The sequence below is a fragment of the Pagrus major genome, chromosome 17, assembly GCF_040436345.1.
Source record: "Pagrus major chromosome 17, Pma_NU_1.0".
Classification (NCBI taxonomy): domain Eukaryota; kingdom Metazoa; phylum Chordata; class Actinopteri; order Spariformes; family Sparidae; genus Pagrus; species Pagrus major.
Window position 1 is genome coordinate 31,510,505 of NC_133231.1, and position 15,500 is coordinate 31,526,004.

A 15,500-nucleotide genomic window follows, 5' to 3' on the forward strand; every position below is an offset into this window, starting at 1 on the left:
ATTTTATATAATTTTCCTTCAGTGTTATTAAACACTTTGATTTGTGTGGTATCTAAACGCTAGATAAGCCAATAAGAGACATTCTTGTCTGGTTTGTGGATCCTTTTACAGGTTTTCCAATTGATTTTCCAGAAATATTATAGTATCACAAAATGCATTAATACCACAATATAATATGACATTGAGATGGAGGATTCTATTCATATTTCTCAACAACTATCTGACTTAATAATTAAGTCAAACAAAAAGACTATTTGATCTGATGATGACGCTGAACAAACAGTTTTAACTACGCGCTGTTCTTTAACGTGTCATTTGTAAGAAATGGACAGAATTCAAAGGCTGCTCCAAAACTACAGGGAGTTATACAATACTCTTTGCTGTAGCTATCTTTGGCTCTGGCAACTAGCTGCTGTTAGCAAGTAGCTCAGTTAGCCATGGAGCTAAGTGGCCATAAAGCTGACTGGAGTCCGACTGGGTGATGAGGGGAGTCACTGCAGGCAACCGGCCTCCCAGTGAACTCATGTGGACAGCAGACCGGGACTGAACTCTGAGAGAGACGGAGGTCAGTGTGAAGACAGAGGACACAGTACAGAGGTGATTTACAGCAGCTCTGACCAGGACTATGACTCTGAGGACGAGAAGACACGGCAGGCGAGGACAGGAGAGGACAGAGAGAGAGACAGGAGAGGACAGAGAGAGACAGGAGAGGACAGAGAGAGAGACAGGAGAGGACAGAGAGAGAGATAGGAGAGGACAGAGAGAGAGACAGGAGAGGACAGAGAGAGACAGGAGAGGACAGAGAGAGGACAACTTCAGTAGACACAGAGACGTGTTTGACGTAAACTCTGTTGTTTCTTCACACACTTGATAAATTCATTTTTTTGAATGTTTTGAATTCAAATTCTTGCCATATTTTACACATTGTTGCATTAATGAGTGCATAAGGACCATTAAACAGCAAGTTTGGTGCTCTGTGTTATATTAACTCTCATTAGTGAAACAACACAGACTAATACGCTGATACATTGATTTTAACTCTGCTTCTCCTCATGCCTGTGGTTAAGTGTCCACCGTGTAAAACCCATATATTACTCTAAAAATAACAGCTGAGGTTAACGTAATGAAGTGGAATATTATTATTATTCATTGTCCCTCCCTGTGTGCTTTTTAAAGCTGCACACTTTGTTCATTAACAGCTGGGAGGATATTTTATAGCTCTTCAAAGTCTCCTGAGATTTTCTCATAAAACCAAACTTCACGCCTGAGATTAAACACCACAAAAGGTCGACAGTTTAGACCGCCTGCTGGCTGAGTGCCACGACTCATGACATGAGGGTTAAAAGGCCGGGTGATCTGGTTATGAAATATGTCAGAGCCAATAAGCTTACAGTATGACGTCATGTGAATATGATGCTTTGACTACGCTTAAACGACTACATGTGTACAGTAAAACATAACTGTCTCATCTTTCAGTATCTGGCTGAAAAACAAACACAATCATTTCCACATGTTCAGATACTGTAAAAGTGTTATTGTGGGACACTTTAATGTGTGCCAGCGTTCCCTGAGCACCCTGCAGGCCCACAGCAGCTCTGAGTCCTCCTCAGTCATGGAGGTGGACCAGGCGAAGCTCTCAGCTGTGTGTATATACAGCAGGAAACACTCAGAGGTTTGATACACGACTGAGTCAGGAGAGGATCATCCAGCTGTCGGCACAACTGGCTGCTTCTTATCAGAGTCTGCACAGTCTGTCTGTACTACAAGACTATAGCACTGAAAAAGTCTGAAAACAACTAGATCTCCATTTGTTGATGAGTTGACTGCGTTCAAACCAGAGAAATCAACAAGTTTCCTTTAAGGTAACAGTGCGTTTCATGTGGTCGCCTGTCGCTGTAACTTCCAGGAGACAGTCGAGGAACCTTAAGTCAAGACTTCACTGCATCTCGCCTTGTCGCCAGACTGTGGTGACAGCTGTATTGAAGTCTATGGTAGATGCACGAAGAAACAATAAAACCCAACATATCTACGTCGTCTGACTTCTGATGAAGAAACACCTCCAGACAATGAAAGAACACTTCAGAGAGCAGGTCAACTACTGATAATATTAACACTTTTTAACGTAACTAAAATCCATCTATTCAGTCTGCCATCACTTGTAAAGCACTTTGGATTACATTTTGATTTGCTTTAAGGTGCTATTTAATTAAAGATTGATTGATTGATTGATTGATTATATTGTGACCAAATGGGACAGGTTAAACCAAATATCTCTGATGAGACATCAATTACACTGCAAGCAGGAGCCTTTCCCAGAGGAAATCGAGGGATGAACGTTGTGTTGCTGCTCTATGAAGCATCGTCTTTCATTTTCTGGAGGCGTTTCTTCATCAGAAGTCAGACCACGTAGATATGTTGGTTTTATTGTGCTTCTCCATCATCTACCACAGACTTCAACACAGCTCTCTCCACAGTCTGGTGACAAGGTGAGATGCAGTGAAGTCATGACCTTTCCTTCTTTTTAAGCTTCCTTGGAGAGAGTCAGAGGGTGAGGCAGGAAGTCGGAGAACGAGACTAAACATAGCATGAAGAAAACTTTAAGACAACACCTCGTCTGAGTGACGTCAGATAGATTTTCACACAGACACAGAGAACATGCAAACTCCACACACATGGAATCGAACCCACAACCTTCTTCCTATGGGGCAACCACTTTTATAACCACTGTGCTAACCACTACATCATCATGTGAATCTCATCTAATGAGGTTTATCAGCGGAGAACCAATGAACAAACGAGCCACTGATCCAAAATGCACAAAGATAAAAAGCTAAATCACTTCCCAGACGTGCACTGAAGCAACAGACTGTGATGTCCACACCACATAGAGCCATAACACGATCTGTCATACTGAGCATAAAGTTTAACGAACCAAAACATCCAACCCGAGCCTGATGTCGCTGTTAGAACAAATCCAAACTGTCCAGCAGGATCGAGTCTCATCAGTCTCAGTTCAGTCTGCAGCTGTTTAGTTTTTCTCCTGTGTGTTCTTGATGCTTTCTGTCCGTCTGCCAGCACCGTCTGTGGTCACAGCAAATAAAGACTGTTACTGTGTAGTGTGAGGGTGGTGGACCATAACCAACACTTGGATATGAATCATGCCATTCTGGAGAGAATGGCTGCTGTTCTGTATCTCGGATGGCATCGTGCAGCCCAGACCTGAAGACGTTTTATTTTACTGCCTTCAGTAACATTTCCCCTGAATCACCACGGCTAAGTTTTTTATTGTTGGCTGAAGCTACAGTTATTATCAGTGAAGCGTCTCTCTTTAAACACTTACATCCACATGGTATGACAAAAATGTCCTTTTCCTGCCAGCTCTTGGGCCTTGTTGGCACCATCAGCTGCACTCAGAGGAGCAGAGAGGAGCTCGGTCAGTGCCGTCTATAAAACAGTCTTCAGCCTCCTCCCTCCTCTCTCTGTCCCCCGACAGATAAAAAGCATTCTCAGTTTTTAACAGGATCAACACAGACACCGTGTTCAAAGGGTTTTAATGGACTTAGCCTGAAATAACTGTCTGTCAGCAGTCCTTCTGAGTCACTCTAGGAAAAAAAAGTCGAAAAAATTGACGTACCTCCCTCCAGGGAAGGCTGTGGCCTCCCCATTGGTTCACGGAGCTGGGGTCCTCCGGTCTGCAGGTGGTCTCAGACTGGTGGTCACAGTCGGCACTGCAGGTCCTGTAGCTTGCTTCAGCACCCAGCAGGCTTTTCCTCACAGAGAGCCGAAGTCACGCCCTTTCCAGTTTCCCTCATGGGGCCTTATTTTGGAAAAACTTTGTCGGGTACTGAGTGAAGAGAAACAAATAATTTATTGATCGGGTTTGAAATTGTGTCATAAGTCACACATATGTTGTATTCGTTTGTCGTCGAACTAATTAAATATCAGACTGTGAAAATACGGAATCATAAAGACGACACAGCCAAGGTCTCGTTAGTGACGTGGTCTCGTTGAACGGTCACCAACCAGCCCCAGAGGCGCCCATCAGCCTTGCTTTCCTATCTGGCCCGGTCGCCACTCATGGTATTGCATCAAATAATTACCCTGCAGTCAGGCCCATAGACACACACCAATCAGCCACAACATTAAAACCACTGACAGGTGACGTGAATAACATTGATCATCTCATCACAGTGTGATGTTCTGCTGGGGAACCTCGGGTGCTGACATTCATGTGAAAGCCACTTGACACGCACCACCCATCCAAACACCGCTGTGGACCGAGTACTGCCCCTCATCACAACAACACTATCCGATGGCAGTGGCCCCCCCAGCAGCACAATGTGCCCTGACACACTGCAAACACTGCTCAGGAACAGCTCGAGGGCCCGAGGTGTTGACCGGGCCTCCAAATTGCGGGGTGTTTTGGCCAGTTTGGCTTCCTGCAGCACTGAGCAGCTTTCACAGGAATACATGGAGCTCCAGCTCTGAGTCCAGATGTGACATGACGTCCTTGGTTTGAATGGGAGCCATCTTTGCATCTGGTCCAGTTGGTATAAATCTCTGTCACCAACCGTGAGCGGTTCTGTGTGGAGTTGGCGGCCATGTTGGTTGGTGTTGGTGATGTGTGTTAGTTCACTGAGCGCTTTAACACAAAACTGCATGAGGTTTTACTTTAATTACGACAAACTGCGACTATCGTGACCTGGAAATGATCTTTTACATTGAAAAACATCCTGAAATACAAAACAAACGGCTGTAACACAACGAAACACAACATTAGTGAGTGTCACACACATTCATAAACATGTTTGTTGATCATGAGTGTAAAACAAACCGCAGAGTCGTATCAGCTCTTTACCTTTGACAGGACGCCATGTTGAAAAAAACTGATATTTTCAGTTCGTGTTTTGGCGCCAAAGTCCTCCAAACACTGCCGGGATTAAAATTCTGATGAGCAAATACTGAAACATTTACTTATTTCTTTACTGCTGTTGGCTTTAAAGTACCCACCTGACACATTTTACCTGTACAGGTGAACCCTTCGCCTCCAGCAGGTCCCGCTCGCTCCGCGCCGGCCGCTCGCCAGGCCACCGTAGCTGATGGTGCGTTCCATTGCACTCGGACAAAAAAGTGCTCTGGAGCGGTCGTCCAAGTCGAAAGCTCGGACAAGATCCAAAAACACGTGACATCACAGCACACGTTGAACAATTACTTTTAACTTCTTCATCACTTTTATTTCATATAGTGTTTGTGTTGTAAAACGTGCAGTAAACACCACTTTGTACTTGTCATTTTCACTTCCATTCAGATGATTTGCCCTCAATAGAAGTCATTAAAAGTGTGCGTTAGGAGCCGACTCCTTCTGTCTTTTTATTAAGTCCCCTTAACTATTAAATTAGCCTCTGTATCTGCTTGTGGAGTTCGCAGACCTGCCAATCAAAACCCGTTTGTAGTGAGCGTCCGTGTTTCTCGGGAATACCAACTCGGAAATTCCAACTTCACATCTGTCGCTGGAACGCACCATGACTACCGCCAGCGCGAATATTCTCGCTAAGGCCCGCCCCACTCTGCCGCTGATTGGCTAGTACTCGTTGCCTTTGCGCTACTCTGCCTCTGATTGGTTTACCCACATGCACACCCTACTGTTTGTTAGCGGTTAGCTTCCTAGCTACGGAGCTGACCACCTGGTGTCGTAGCAGGTAATCAGCGCCGGTGAGTGAATGGTTTCACTGAACAACACATTAAAACACAATGACACAGGCGCTGTCGCCTTCCACAGCCTGTTAGCCTGTTGCATCAATTAGCCCCACTAGCTAATTTAACTAGCTAAATAATAGGAGTTTGGTTCCCTGGCCTGTAGCAGCACTCACTGCGCCAGTCTTCATTGAAAAAACCCAAGATTTAATGTTGTGTACACACAGCGCAGCATCTCTTTACATGTTTTTATTCATTATTAGTATTTCAGTAAGTCTGCATTCATTGAGTAAAGCAAGCAGTTTAATCAAAGAGCAGTTTGTTCCATCAGTTTGACTTTAGTTACTCTGGATGGTACCAGAGAGAAATATGAGGCTGGACATAAAACTTAAATGAGGGTGGATTATTTTTTACCAAAGCTAAAAAAAAATGTTAAAAACACATTCAGTAAACAGTATTAATGTAGATCTACAGTTTAAAGTGAGTGTAATTTGGTGCTGTTACTGTCTGCAGAGATCTTTACAGTTGAGCTGATGTGGCAGCGCAGCGTTTATTGTTCCTCTCCATGTTTGGTAACAAAGTGTTTTATCAGTCCTGTAAAGTCCTGAGGAACAGCTGATCAACAAACACAGGACAGAACAATCTGCAAACTCAACTCTCCATTCGCACAGAACCGCTGGTTGTTACCTTTACTTAAGTCAAATTAGCAATTACACTTCTGTGTTAAAAAGTAAGACAAAAGTTTAAAATGTACTTAAGTATAAGAACAAAAGTATAAACTGCTAAATGTACTTGAAAGTGTCAAAAGTAAAAGCAGTGATGGAATGTAACTAAGTGGATTTACTCGAGTACAATTTTGAGGTAATTGTGCTATACTTAAGTATTTCCATGTCCTGCTACTTCTACTCTACTACATTTTGAAGGCAAGTATTGTACTTTTAACTTTAGTAACTAGTTACTTTGCCTATTAAATGCTGCATCAGAGCCAAAGTGGCACATTTTTAAATTAATTTTACTGGTAATCAGATTAAAAAACACTTATTCTATCATCAGAAAAATTCTGAATATCAGATTTGTAATCAGTCGGCTCGTAGTTTGAAGTATATACATACTACATGTAAATATGTTTCATTTTCTTTTACTTGTGATACTCAAGTACTCTTATCAAAGTAATATTGTAACACTATCTTTACTTTTACTCAAGTATGACCTTCAGTTACAACACTGAGTAAAAGTACTTTTTATCATTTGAATATTATTACTGATGCTCTGACACATCACAGCTGGCTGAAGTGCTTTTTTCTACGACATTAAATGTTGAGCAGGTTACTAATAATAAGACATTTAATGCATCACAGGTTACTCTATAGATGAATCTGACTGCCCTCAGATCTGGAGATGATGACCTGGCAGCATCTTGTGGCTGAAAAAGAAACTACTGCTGTCGGCTGTCGATCACTTTGGTTCCACGTACATTTAATTCAATTGTGCATTGTTGTATTTTAACAGGACTTACTAGCTGGAAATTAAAATGTCATGATGAGCAGAAGTTAAATCAGTTGGAAGTTTCCTGGAAACATATTGAAGAGGTCGTTCTGTTTGTCTCTCTGAAAGCGTTTTTAGAGTTTTTGGCCACTCGAGGGTTGATCTGTGCTCAGTGTTTATAAATATGGTAGATATGGACAGATAATAATAATACTGATACTGATGGACAAGACTTGAGTTTAGTTGTTAGGTGAAATATAACTTTTAATCACAAAGTAGTGCAGACACAAAATGATAGACGCTAAAGAAATGGTGCCAAATTAAAATGAAAGTATTTGTTGAGCTTCTCTAAAGAATGGAAGGAAAAATAGCACCTCATCTCATCAAAAACAAAAATATCCTGAAGGACCTCAGAGTCCATGTTGTGATTCAGTTAAAGGTCAAATCAACGTCCAGCAGAAAGTTTGTGAGTGCAAAAAAAAATCAACCAATCTCCAATTAATTCATTAAAATAAAGCTCAGAAACAAAACATTCACGTTCAAGGAAAAAAAACTTAAATCAACTCGTCAAGAACATGTTGACCATCAGCTGCCGAGTTCTGGATCAGCTGAAACTGACCCGGATGTGTTTTCATCAGCACCGCTGTCAGTAGAAGCTTCTCTTCTCTTCACGTCACGTGTTTTTTTTCTTTGAAGATGAATGTTTTCGCTGATATTTCCTGCTTCACTTTCAGACCAAAGCGGCAGTTTTCTTCATTCAATCCGCTCACGTCCCATGACAGCTAGTCCTCCTCTCTGAGTCTTTGTCAGACAGGTATTCTCACAGTCCATCCGCGTCTTAAAGCGGTTTTCATTGCCGCCGCAGCCGCCGTACCAGAAGCGAGTGCATCTCCCTCGATTGTTGTCAAAGGACCACATTTCTGTGTAGTCCTTGCAGCCGCCGGCGTCCTGGCTGAGGAGACAGGTGGCTGGAAGAAGACAGGAGAGAGTCACGTGTTAAACTGAGCACGTCACTCGTCTCTTTGGTGTGAAGCTGACATGCTCATACATGACTTCATCTGATGTCTCATTCATTTGACGAGGCAGATCCATTAATCCATCACAGTCAACATGCAGTTCTGTCTGATTCAGTGTTTCCTGGAAAACTGAATCTCCAGGATCTGAACATTTCTGACTTTGGTGCCCTTTTAATGAAACAACAATGAAACAATCTGCTGAGACACTGCTGCAGAAATATGAAATATACACAACATTGCAATTATTAATCAATTAGTTGTTGACTATTAAAGTCAATTCCTACTATTTTGAGAGCTGATTAATCTGATTGAGTGATTCTTTAAAAAGTCCTTAAAAAGTGCTCATTTTCGTGTTGGTAATTTTATTTTCTGCTACAACAGGTTTACATGCTTTAATACTAAAAAAACACACCAGGTTTCTCGTGCTGTCCAGTGCTGCTGTCCTGTATTCACCCTCCGTCTGAGACGCTCCTGTCTCTTTAAGGTCCCCCCGCACCAGAAGCCCAGTCCGCTCTGATTGGTCACTTCACACATGCCTGAGCCAGTAACGCTCAGCCTGAGTCCAGTCGCCTCCATCGCTGTGTTTAGCTTCAAGTTAGCTTCATTTCTACTGTGACTATCACCACATGTCAGCGAAGGAAGTCAATAAACTCCTGCAGTTCACATGTAGCTTTATCTTTGTCTTCGAGGGTTACCATGTAAGTTGCGCGCACACGTACGTACCGGTGATGATCCCGGAGCAAAACGGGCTTCGTATAACAGCAGAGCTAATGCTAGCTGAGCTAACGCTGCAGTAACATCACAAAGACAAATAGTAAGACGGTATAACAGTTACAGTATGAGCATCAAGCCTGCTACTGGTTATTTAGCTGACTTGTCTTTCAGTATTACATTATTAACGGTCCAACATCGACCCAGACTGGGAGGAGCCACGTTAGCCGAGCAACTTGCTAACACGTGATTTAACAGAGCAGAACTACAACTTCAACAGTAAAATAACATAAAACATGACAAAACTTACAGCTTCCGAGTCTGAAGTCGGATCAGAGAGAGTGGGTATGGATCTACCTTCAGCTCGTACAGTTACTGGCCCTCGTTGATAACACAGTCCGCAGTAAAATGCTCAGCTGCTGAAGTTAGCTACCGTAGCAGTGCAGGAGTTAAACACACACTAGCCAACAGTTTTCCAGTCGTCATGAGGACTAATCCACTGAGTCTTGACGTCCTCAGACGGAGCAGATGAAGACGTGTTTAGCTCTGAGCTCTGTAGCGACCCTCGTCTTCCCAAAGATATCCTGTAGTTTCACTCTCACAAATGTTGAAAAGCTGCGGTCCAACAGTACAAATGAGGCGCTCAGAATGAATTATGCAAATGTGTGACGTGGTGACAGGGTGACAGGGTGTGATGTCACAAAGTCACAGAATTAAAGGCGAGACTACCGATGAGGCGTTTGAGGAGCAGAGTTTTCTGTGGGAGAGAGGAGCTCCCAGTCGCATCAACTTTGGCCTTTTTAACTTCAAGATTCAAGAAACTTTCTTTTACAGAACCCAAAAGAACTGAAGAGAAGAAAGAAAACAACAAAAAGCAGAAGAGGTCTCCTTTAAATGTGAAAACTTTCTGGTTTCTTTCCTCCGCTGTGGCAGTAAACTGAATATATTTGGTTGTGGACAAAATGAGACATCTGAGGACGTCATCTGGGGCTCATCAACATTTTTCACCCTTTTCTAACGTTTTACAGACCAAACGTGTGTGTGTGTGTGTGTGTGTGTGTGTGTGTGTGTGTGTCTGTGTGTCTGTGTGTGTGTGTGCTACCATTGATTGTAGCTCCTGACAGGGAGCTCTGGTCGGTTCCTCCGGTCCGTGTTTTCATCACATCCCTCCGTCCCGTCTGCACCTGAGTCACGTCAGACACTTCGTCTGCCAAGAAGTCGTCATCAGCCGACCCCTGACTGGACACACAGCAGCCAAAACTCATGTTGACAATTTTATATTAAATATTGAATCAAAGAATATGTAAAAGTCAACAACACACATCTTCTTAAAGCACTAATCTATATTTTCATTGGATAAAACGTTTATGAATGAAAGGATTTTGCGTGTAGTTCACAAGTCGTCACCACCTGCAGCTCCACGGAGCTTTCAAGCCTTTTTTAGCTCCTAGTTTTGTTTTGCAGCACATTTCCTGTCAGGTTCAGTCTCAGCGTTGGCTCGTTGCTGAACACAGTGAAGGATTTAGCAGCTAAAGAGACAGATATTTCCCTCAGGAGGAGGTGGAGACCAAGAGGCCTCCTGGGGCTGAGAAATGAAGCCAACGCAGAAGTACCAAGAACTGCAGTTCCTCTAACGGCCACTTGAGGCTCCAAAAGTGAGTCAATCCCGATAAGACTCCATGTTAAAATGTCCGACTTTACAGCAGACATAAACCAGTTTACAGCCTCTTTAGCTCATTTTCCCGCTCGTGACAACTTTTCTATAAGTCACTGGTTTAAATGATATCATTCTACTTAAATTAAAGTTACGACTGGACTTCATCAGGTGACACAAACACAACTCAAAATGAATCATCATTAATAAGTAGGCAGCTGTCTAAGGTTTGTGTAAATCTTCAGAAAGTGTGAGTTACCCGTTTAAAGTTTCGTCTATTATGTCTGGCAGCTGGTTGCAGGTCTCTTTTATTGAAGGAGGCGGATACGTGTTCGTTCCCTCTGAAATAAACAGGACAGACACATTCATGTTTGTTACTGATTAGAAACAATAAAAAGAAATGTGTAAAAAATACCTTTTTTACATCACATCCACGGTTGTACTGTGCAGCTGTAAACAATACATTTACAGAGTTTCCTGATGAACAGATGCCTTTACTGTCCAAATGTTACTTACTACTTGTTAACTCCAAGTCAACACGGCCGGTGTCGCGACTGAACACACATTCAAAGACCAACTGCGGTCAGGATCACGATCAGACAGAGTCAGCTACTTTGACATGTAGCTGCATGTCGGAGGCGCAACTCAGATTCAGTGCTAATGCTATTGGCTACTATAAACACAAATTAATATCCACGTAAATATGTGACACAAATAACACTCTGCTGTCCGATTCATGGAGACTTTAAAGTCGCCCTTGAATCTGAACAGCATGACATCTGGAGCTGAAAACAATCAAACTTTTACTCTAATTCAATCCTGAGTCTGGTTCTTACTGTTGAGGGCGGAGAGGAAGACTCTGAAGAAGCGCTGGGCGTAGCCCTGCTCGGCGGCCTTCAGTCTGCTGACGTGGATCAGGTGCTGCTCGACAGGCAGACTGGCCAGCTCCTCCACCTGCGTCCGGTTGAAGCGCTGGCCGACCGTCACCACAAACATCGCCACCCCCTCACACTTGGCCTTCTGGGAGAAGTAGTGCAGCCGGGCTCGGTCCTCGTAAGCCGTCTGGGTGCCCACCACCGTCATTATCGCCCTCTTCCTCCGGGGCTGGCTGGCCTTCAGCAGCACCTCCTTCAGGGTGAACTCCAGCGTGTGTCCCAGCGCCGAGGAGCCGCCCTGCTGCCTCATGGTCTGGATCAGGTGGGTCTTCATCAGGTCGTGGTTCTGGTAGGCCTGCAGGCCAAACTCCGGCTTGGTGACGTGGGTACCGCTCTGCTGGACTACAGCCACTCGGGCCTGGCTCCCGGCCCTGTTGGGCTGCGAGCTCACAGCCAGCTGTTCCACCACAGAGCCCAACAGCTGCTGGACGCCAGCATACTCATCAGCCTGCACCTCCCTGGAGCTGTCCAGCACCAAGACCAGGTCCATGTCCACCTCCTGAGGCTGCGGGACCTCCTGGATGGAGGCGCACTCCTCCAAAGGCCTGCAGGGGTCTGAAGAAACAACAGAGTAACCATCGAGACGCCGACTGTGACTGCAGTCTGTCTTTATTTTAATATTTCAACAGTATTTAGCATTGCCTTGTCTTCCTTACAGACCCGTTTAAAGCACATGCTATAAGTAGTGGTGTCGTACTTCAGATCGGTCACTTTATGAAGGTCTCGGCCCTGTCTGGATCTCAGACAAAGAGGACTCTGGATTTTAGTTCAAGACCAGCCAAGAACACAACTACAGGGATATCATCATATTCATATCATCTTTTTTTTTTTTAAATACGCATCACACAGAAAACCTGATGCGTGCACAAAAATCTGGTCTTGACTTGGTCTCAACACCTTAAAGTCTCGGTCTTGATACAGTGTGGTCTTGGTCATGACTCCTGGGTCATAAACAAAACGCCCTCCGAGTCATGAAACGTGAGGGAAACCTCTGACTCAGTGAACAGGCTGAGATAACTCAGACGGAGATCGTGGATAAAAAACGGCTGACATGAGCTCAGCCTTCTTTTCAATTTCATCTCTTTAATCAAGTTGTTAACACTACAACATTACTGATATCAAATGTAAATCGAACTCACCATAACAGATGGCACAGTTCTTGACCCTCCTCAGGTCAGCAGCCATGTTCCTCCCCAGCACTGTGAAGATGGAGTGTCCAGTGTCGTCAACCTGAGATGAATCATCACCTTTAATTATTTTAATGCTCAACTTCTTCTTGCCAAAAAAATATTTCTTCAGTGGTCGGTTTTAGATTTTAGAAAAATAAAACTGGGACTAATTCGACTAATTCGAAAGTCCCCAGACACACATAAAATCGCTCAATTTTGTTATAATAATTAATTCTTCATTATTTGGGACTTCTTGTAAATTTGGCCAATGTAATAGCCTCGTTTTAGGAGGTGCTGCCGCCTCCTCACCATCCCTAGTTTCCACATCCATCATCAGAGGTCAGTTTGAAGTGATCGATCGCTCTGGGCCAACAGCTTGAGGAACTGAAGAGACAACGTCTAGCTTGGATGCCACTGATTCCCCTTGTCGACCAAACCAAATCCAGTACTGGTTTGGAGTTGGTGCAACCTGTGAACCTTTTAGGAGCCAGTTTGCTACACTAGCTCTGGTTTTTAAAAAAGGCAGTCATAGTTTTAGTACGTCCTTGGTCCCAATAACGCCGCGCCCAGTCCCTGATGTACGTGGTTCTTTGTTCTAGACCAGTGAAGTGCTCCAGAGTAGGACCAACACCTGACCTGACCTTTTTGGTCAAAAAGGGGTGTGAGTGAACAGAAATGAGTCCTGTTCTGAACTTCGATGAAACAAACCCACCTCGACTGCTCTTTGTAAAGCTGGAACGTTGCGCATGGAGATGATTGCTGGGACGATGTTCAGGGCCCGGTACTCCATCAGGGCGGCAATCGCATTAGCATTGTCCTCCGTGGGCCCATTGGTGAAAAAGACGGCCACTTTCCTCATTGTAAGTCCTGCACGAATGTGCTTGAAGACGTTGCGACCCACAAAGAGCATGGAGGCCCCCAGCTGGCGTCGGTTGTTCGTTTTCTCCAGGGTGATGTTCTTCACAGATTCGATGAACAGTCTCTTGTGGCGCCAGACGTTGAAGCGAATCAGGTACTTGGTGGAAGAGCTGTATGCCACCACAGCGACGCGAGCGCCCGTCGGACAGTTGGACTCGGTGATGGCGAGGTCCTCCAGCAGGGAGAGGAGGGCATTGCGCTGCCTCTCGAAGATTGCCGGGGTCACATCGTCGGACATGTCCAGGGCGAACACCAGCTCGAGGGGGGTGGCCGGGCACTGGGATCGACCTGGAGGAGTTAATGTTTGAAAAGTGGATAATAAAGTAACTCTACTTCACAAAAACATCCCAGAACTGGAGAAGTGTGTTCAGAGGTTCCACGTGAAACTGAATGGATTTTGAATTACACAGTTTGGTGTTTGTACGTGCTGCTGAAAAAAGCAGCAGAAAAAACTCATTTTGAGAAAATGGCCTTTAAAGATAAAACTTTAACTAACAGACATCATGACACATTTGACTACTTTCATTAAGGCATGAATATCATTTTCTGATATTTTATGTTTAAATATGCAAATGTAGCCTCATAAAAACTAAATGTGTGTTTTGGTGTTTTTTTCTTCATACAAGTCTGAAAAAGACATGGAAGCATGAAAAAAGGTTAAAAGTGTTAATATTTGCTTTGTGATCTTTCCTCCAGCATCTCAAGAGTGAACCTGAACTTTTGTTTTGTACTTACCAGATGACTCTGGCTGACAAAATGGAGATATACATACCTATGCAACACGCTGCATGGAAGAGAAACATAATTGAATGATTATTTCATCAAGACAACAAGTATGCAGCCATTAAAAAGCACAGAGTAAAAACAGGTATAAACCCCTAGTTTACAAATGAATTATCTGACTTATTAACAGAAAGATGTGAAGCCTGGTCCTTCACTAGACGCTCTGGAGATTATTCCCATTGGACGGCTTTCAGACTACTTAGAAAAAGGTGTTTCCTGGATTTAATCAAGGCTGTAAATTATAATAAAATGTCTCTTGCACATGATTAAATCCCTCGACAACAGACGATAATACTGTTCATCCTCAGTTTGTGGCAGTCTGCTGTTCACTCTTCTGACGTCTCTTCGAATGGAGTTCAAGATGCTGCTCTTGCCATTGATCCCAGGACGTAAACTGGAGCGGAAAACCTGGACCCTTTTTCTATTATCTCAAATGATCTTATCACAATTATCTTACATGAACTTTAACACCTTTGTTTTCACTTTGACATGTCTGAAGGTGATTTAAAAGTCTATTCTTTCCCTGTACTAACAGGAAGCAAGATCTACTAACGGGTCTTAAAAATAAAAGGTCTCCTGAGCTGAGCTGAGAGTCACAGACACATTTCTTGCAACAAATGAATTTGTTCACAAACATATTCAACACTTACTGCAGTTGTCTTTGATTATGGTGGTCAGAGTGCATGTCTGTGACAAAAGGAAATATATCATGCATAAGTATATTTCATTATTCCCTTAATGTGGGCAGATGAGTTTAAAAGGTGGACTTACTGAGATGCCTTCTCCAGGAGGACCTCTGGGACCCTGGGTAGAAGTGAAAGCAGAGATATTAGAAAACTTTGTACCTAAATTAACCAGCGTGTCCAGACCTCCACCAGGGGAAGAAATATCTCTCTGCTTCTTCTGCCTACTTACTCCCAGCTGATCAAGAAGGTCGAACCATCAGTAACAACTGTTCACGTGTGGACAGATGAAGCTACAGCAGCAGACTCTTTGACAACTCATGAGGAAAAAGATGCAGAATTTATGCGTGGAAATGTTGCTGTCACCCTGTCTGTCAACCCGACTCTTCACACTCTCTTCACACCGGAAAACAGTTTACTGGCAATGATTGTGTTGTTGTAGTTACTGTCTC

General features: G+C 43.6%; 2 protein-coding genes across 2 annotated transcripts in view; both read right to left on the minus strand.

Annotated features, from left to right (window-relative positions):
- The window catches only part of col6a4a (collagen, type VI, alpha 4a), a 74,914-nt gene extending 69,981 nt beyond the window's left edge, over positions 1-4,933 (minus strand). Inside the window, exons 1-2 of the mRNA XM_073485512.1 lie at positions 4,859-4,933; positions 3,635-3,844 (exon numbers count right to left, since the gene is read on the minus strand). The gene's annotated coding sequence lies outside the window, so the exon portion shown is untranslated. The remainder of the gene's footprint in view (positions 1-3,634; positions 3,845-4,858) is intronic.
- Positions 4,934-7,418: 2,485 nt separating this feature from the next.
- Positions 7,419-15,500, minus strand: part of LOC141011534 (collagen alpha-6(VI) chain-like) — a 43,962-nt gene continuing 35,880 nt past the window's right edge. The window contains exons 31-39 of the mRNA XM_073484699.1: positions 15,137-15,169; positions 15,016-15,052; positions 14,355-14,366; positions 13,377-13,870; positions 12,635-12,725; positions 11,397-12,050; positions 10,820-10,901; positions 10,009-10,145; positions 7,419-8,147 (exon numbers count right to left, since the gene is read on the minus strand). Coding sequence (XP_073340800.1) covers positions 7,933-8,147; positions 10,009-10,145; positions 10,820-10,901; positions 11,397-12,050; positions 12,635-12,725; positions 13,377-13,870; positions 14,355-14,366; positions 15,016-15,052; positions 15,137-15,169 — 1,755 coding nt within the window. The 3' untranslated portion in view covers positions 7,419-7,932. The remainder of the gene's footprint in view (positions 8,148-10,008; positions 10,146-10,819; positions 10,902-11,396; positions 12,051-12,634; positions 12,726-13,376; positions 13,871-14,354; positions 14,367-15,015; positions 15,053-15,136; positions 15,170-15,500) is intronic.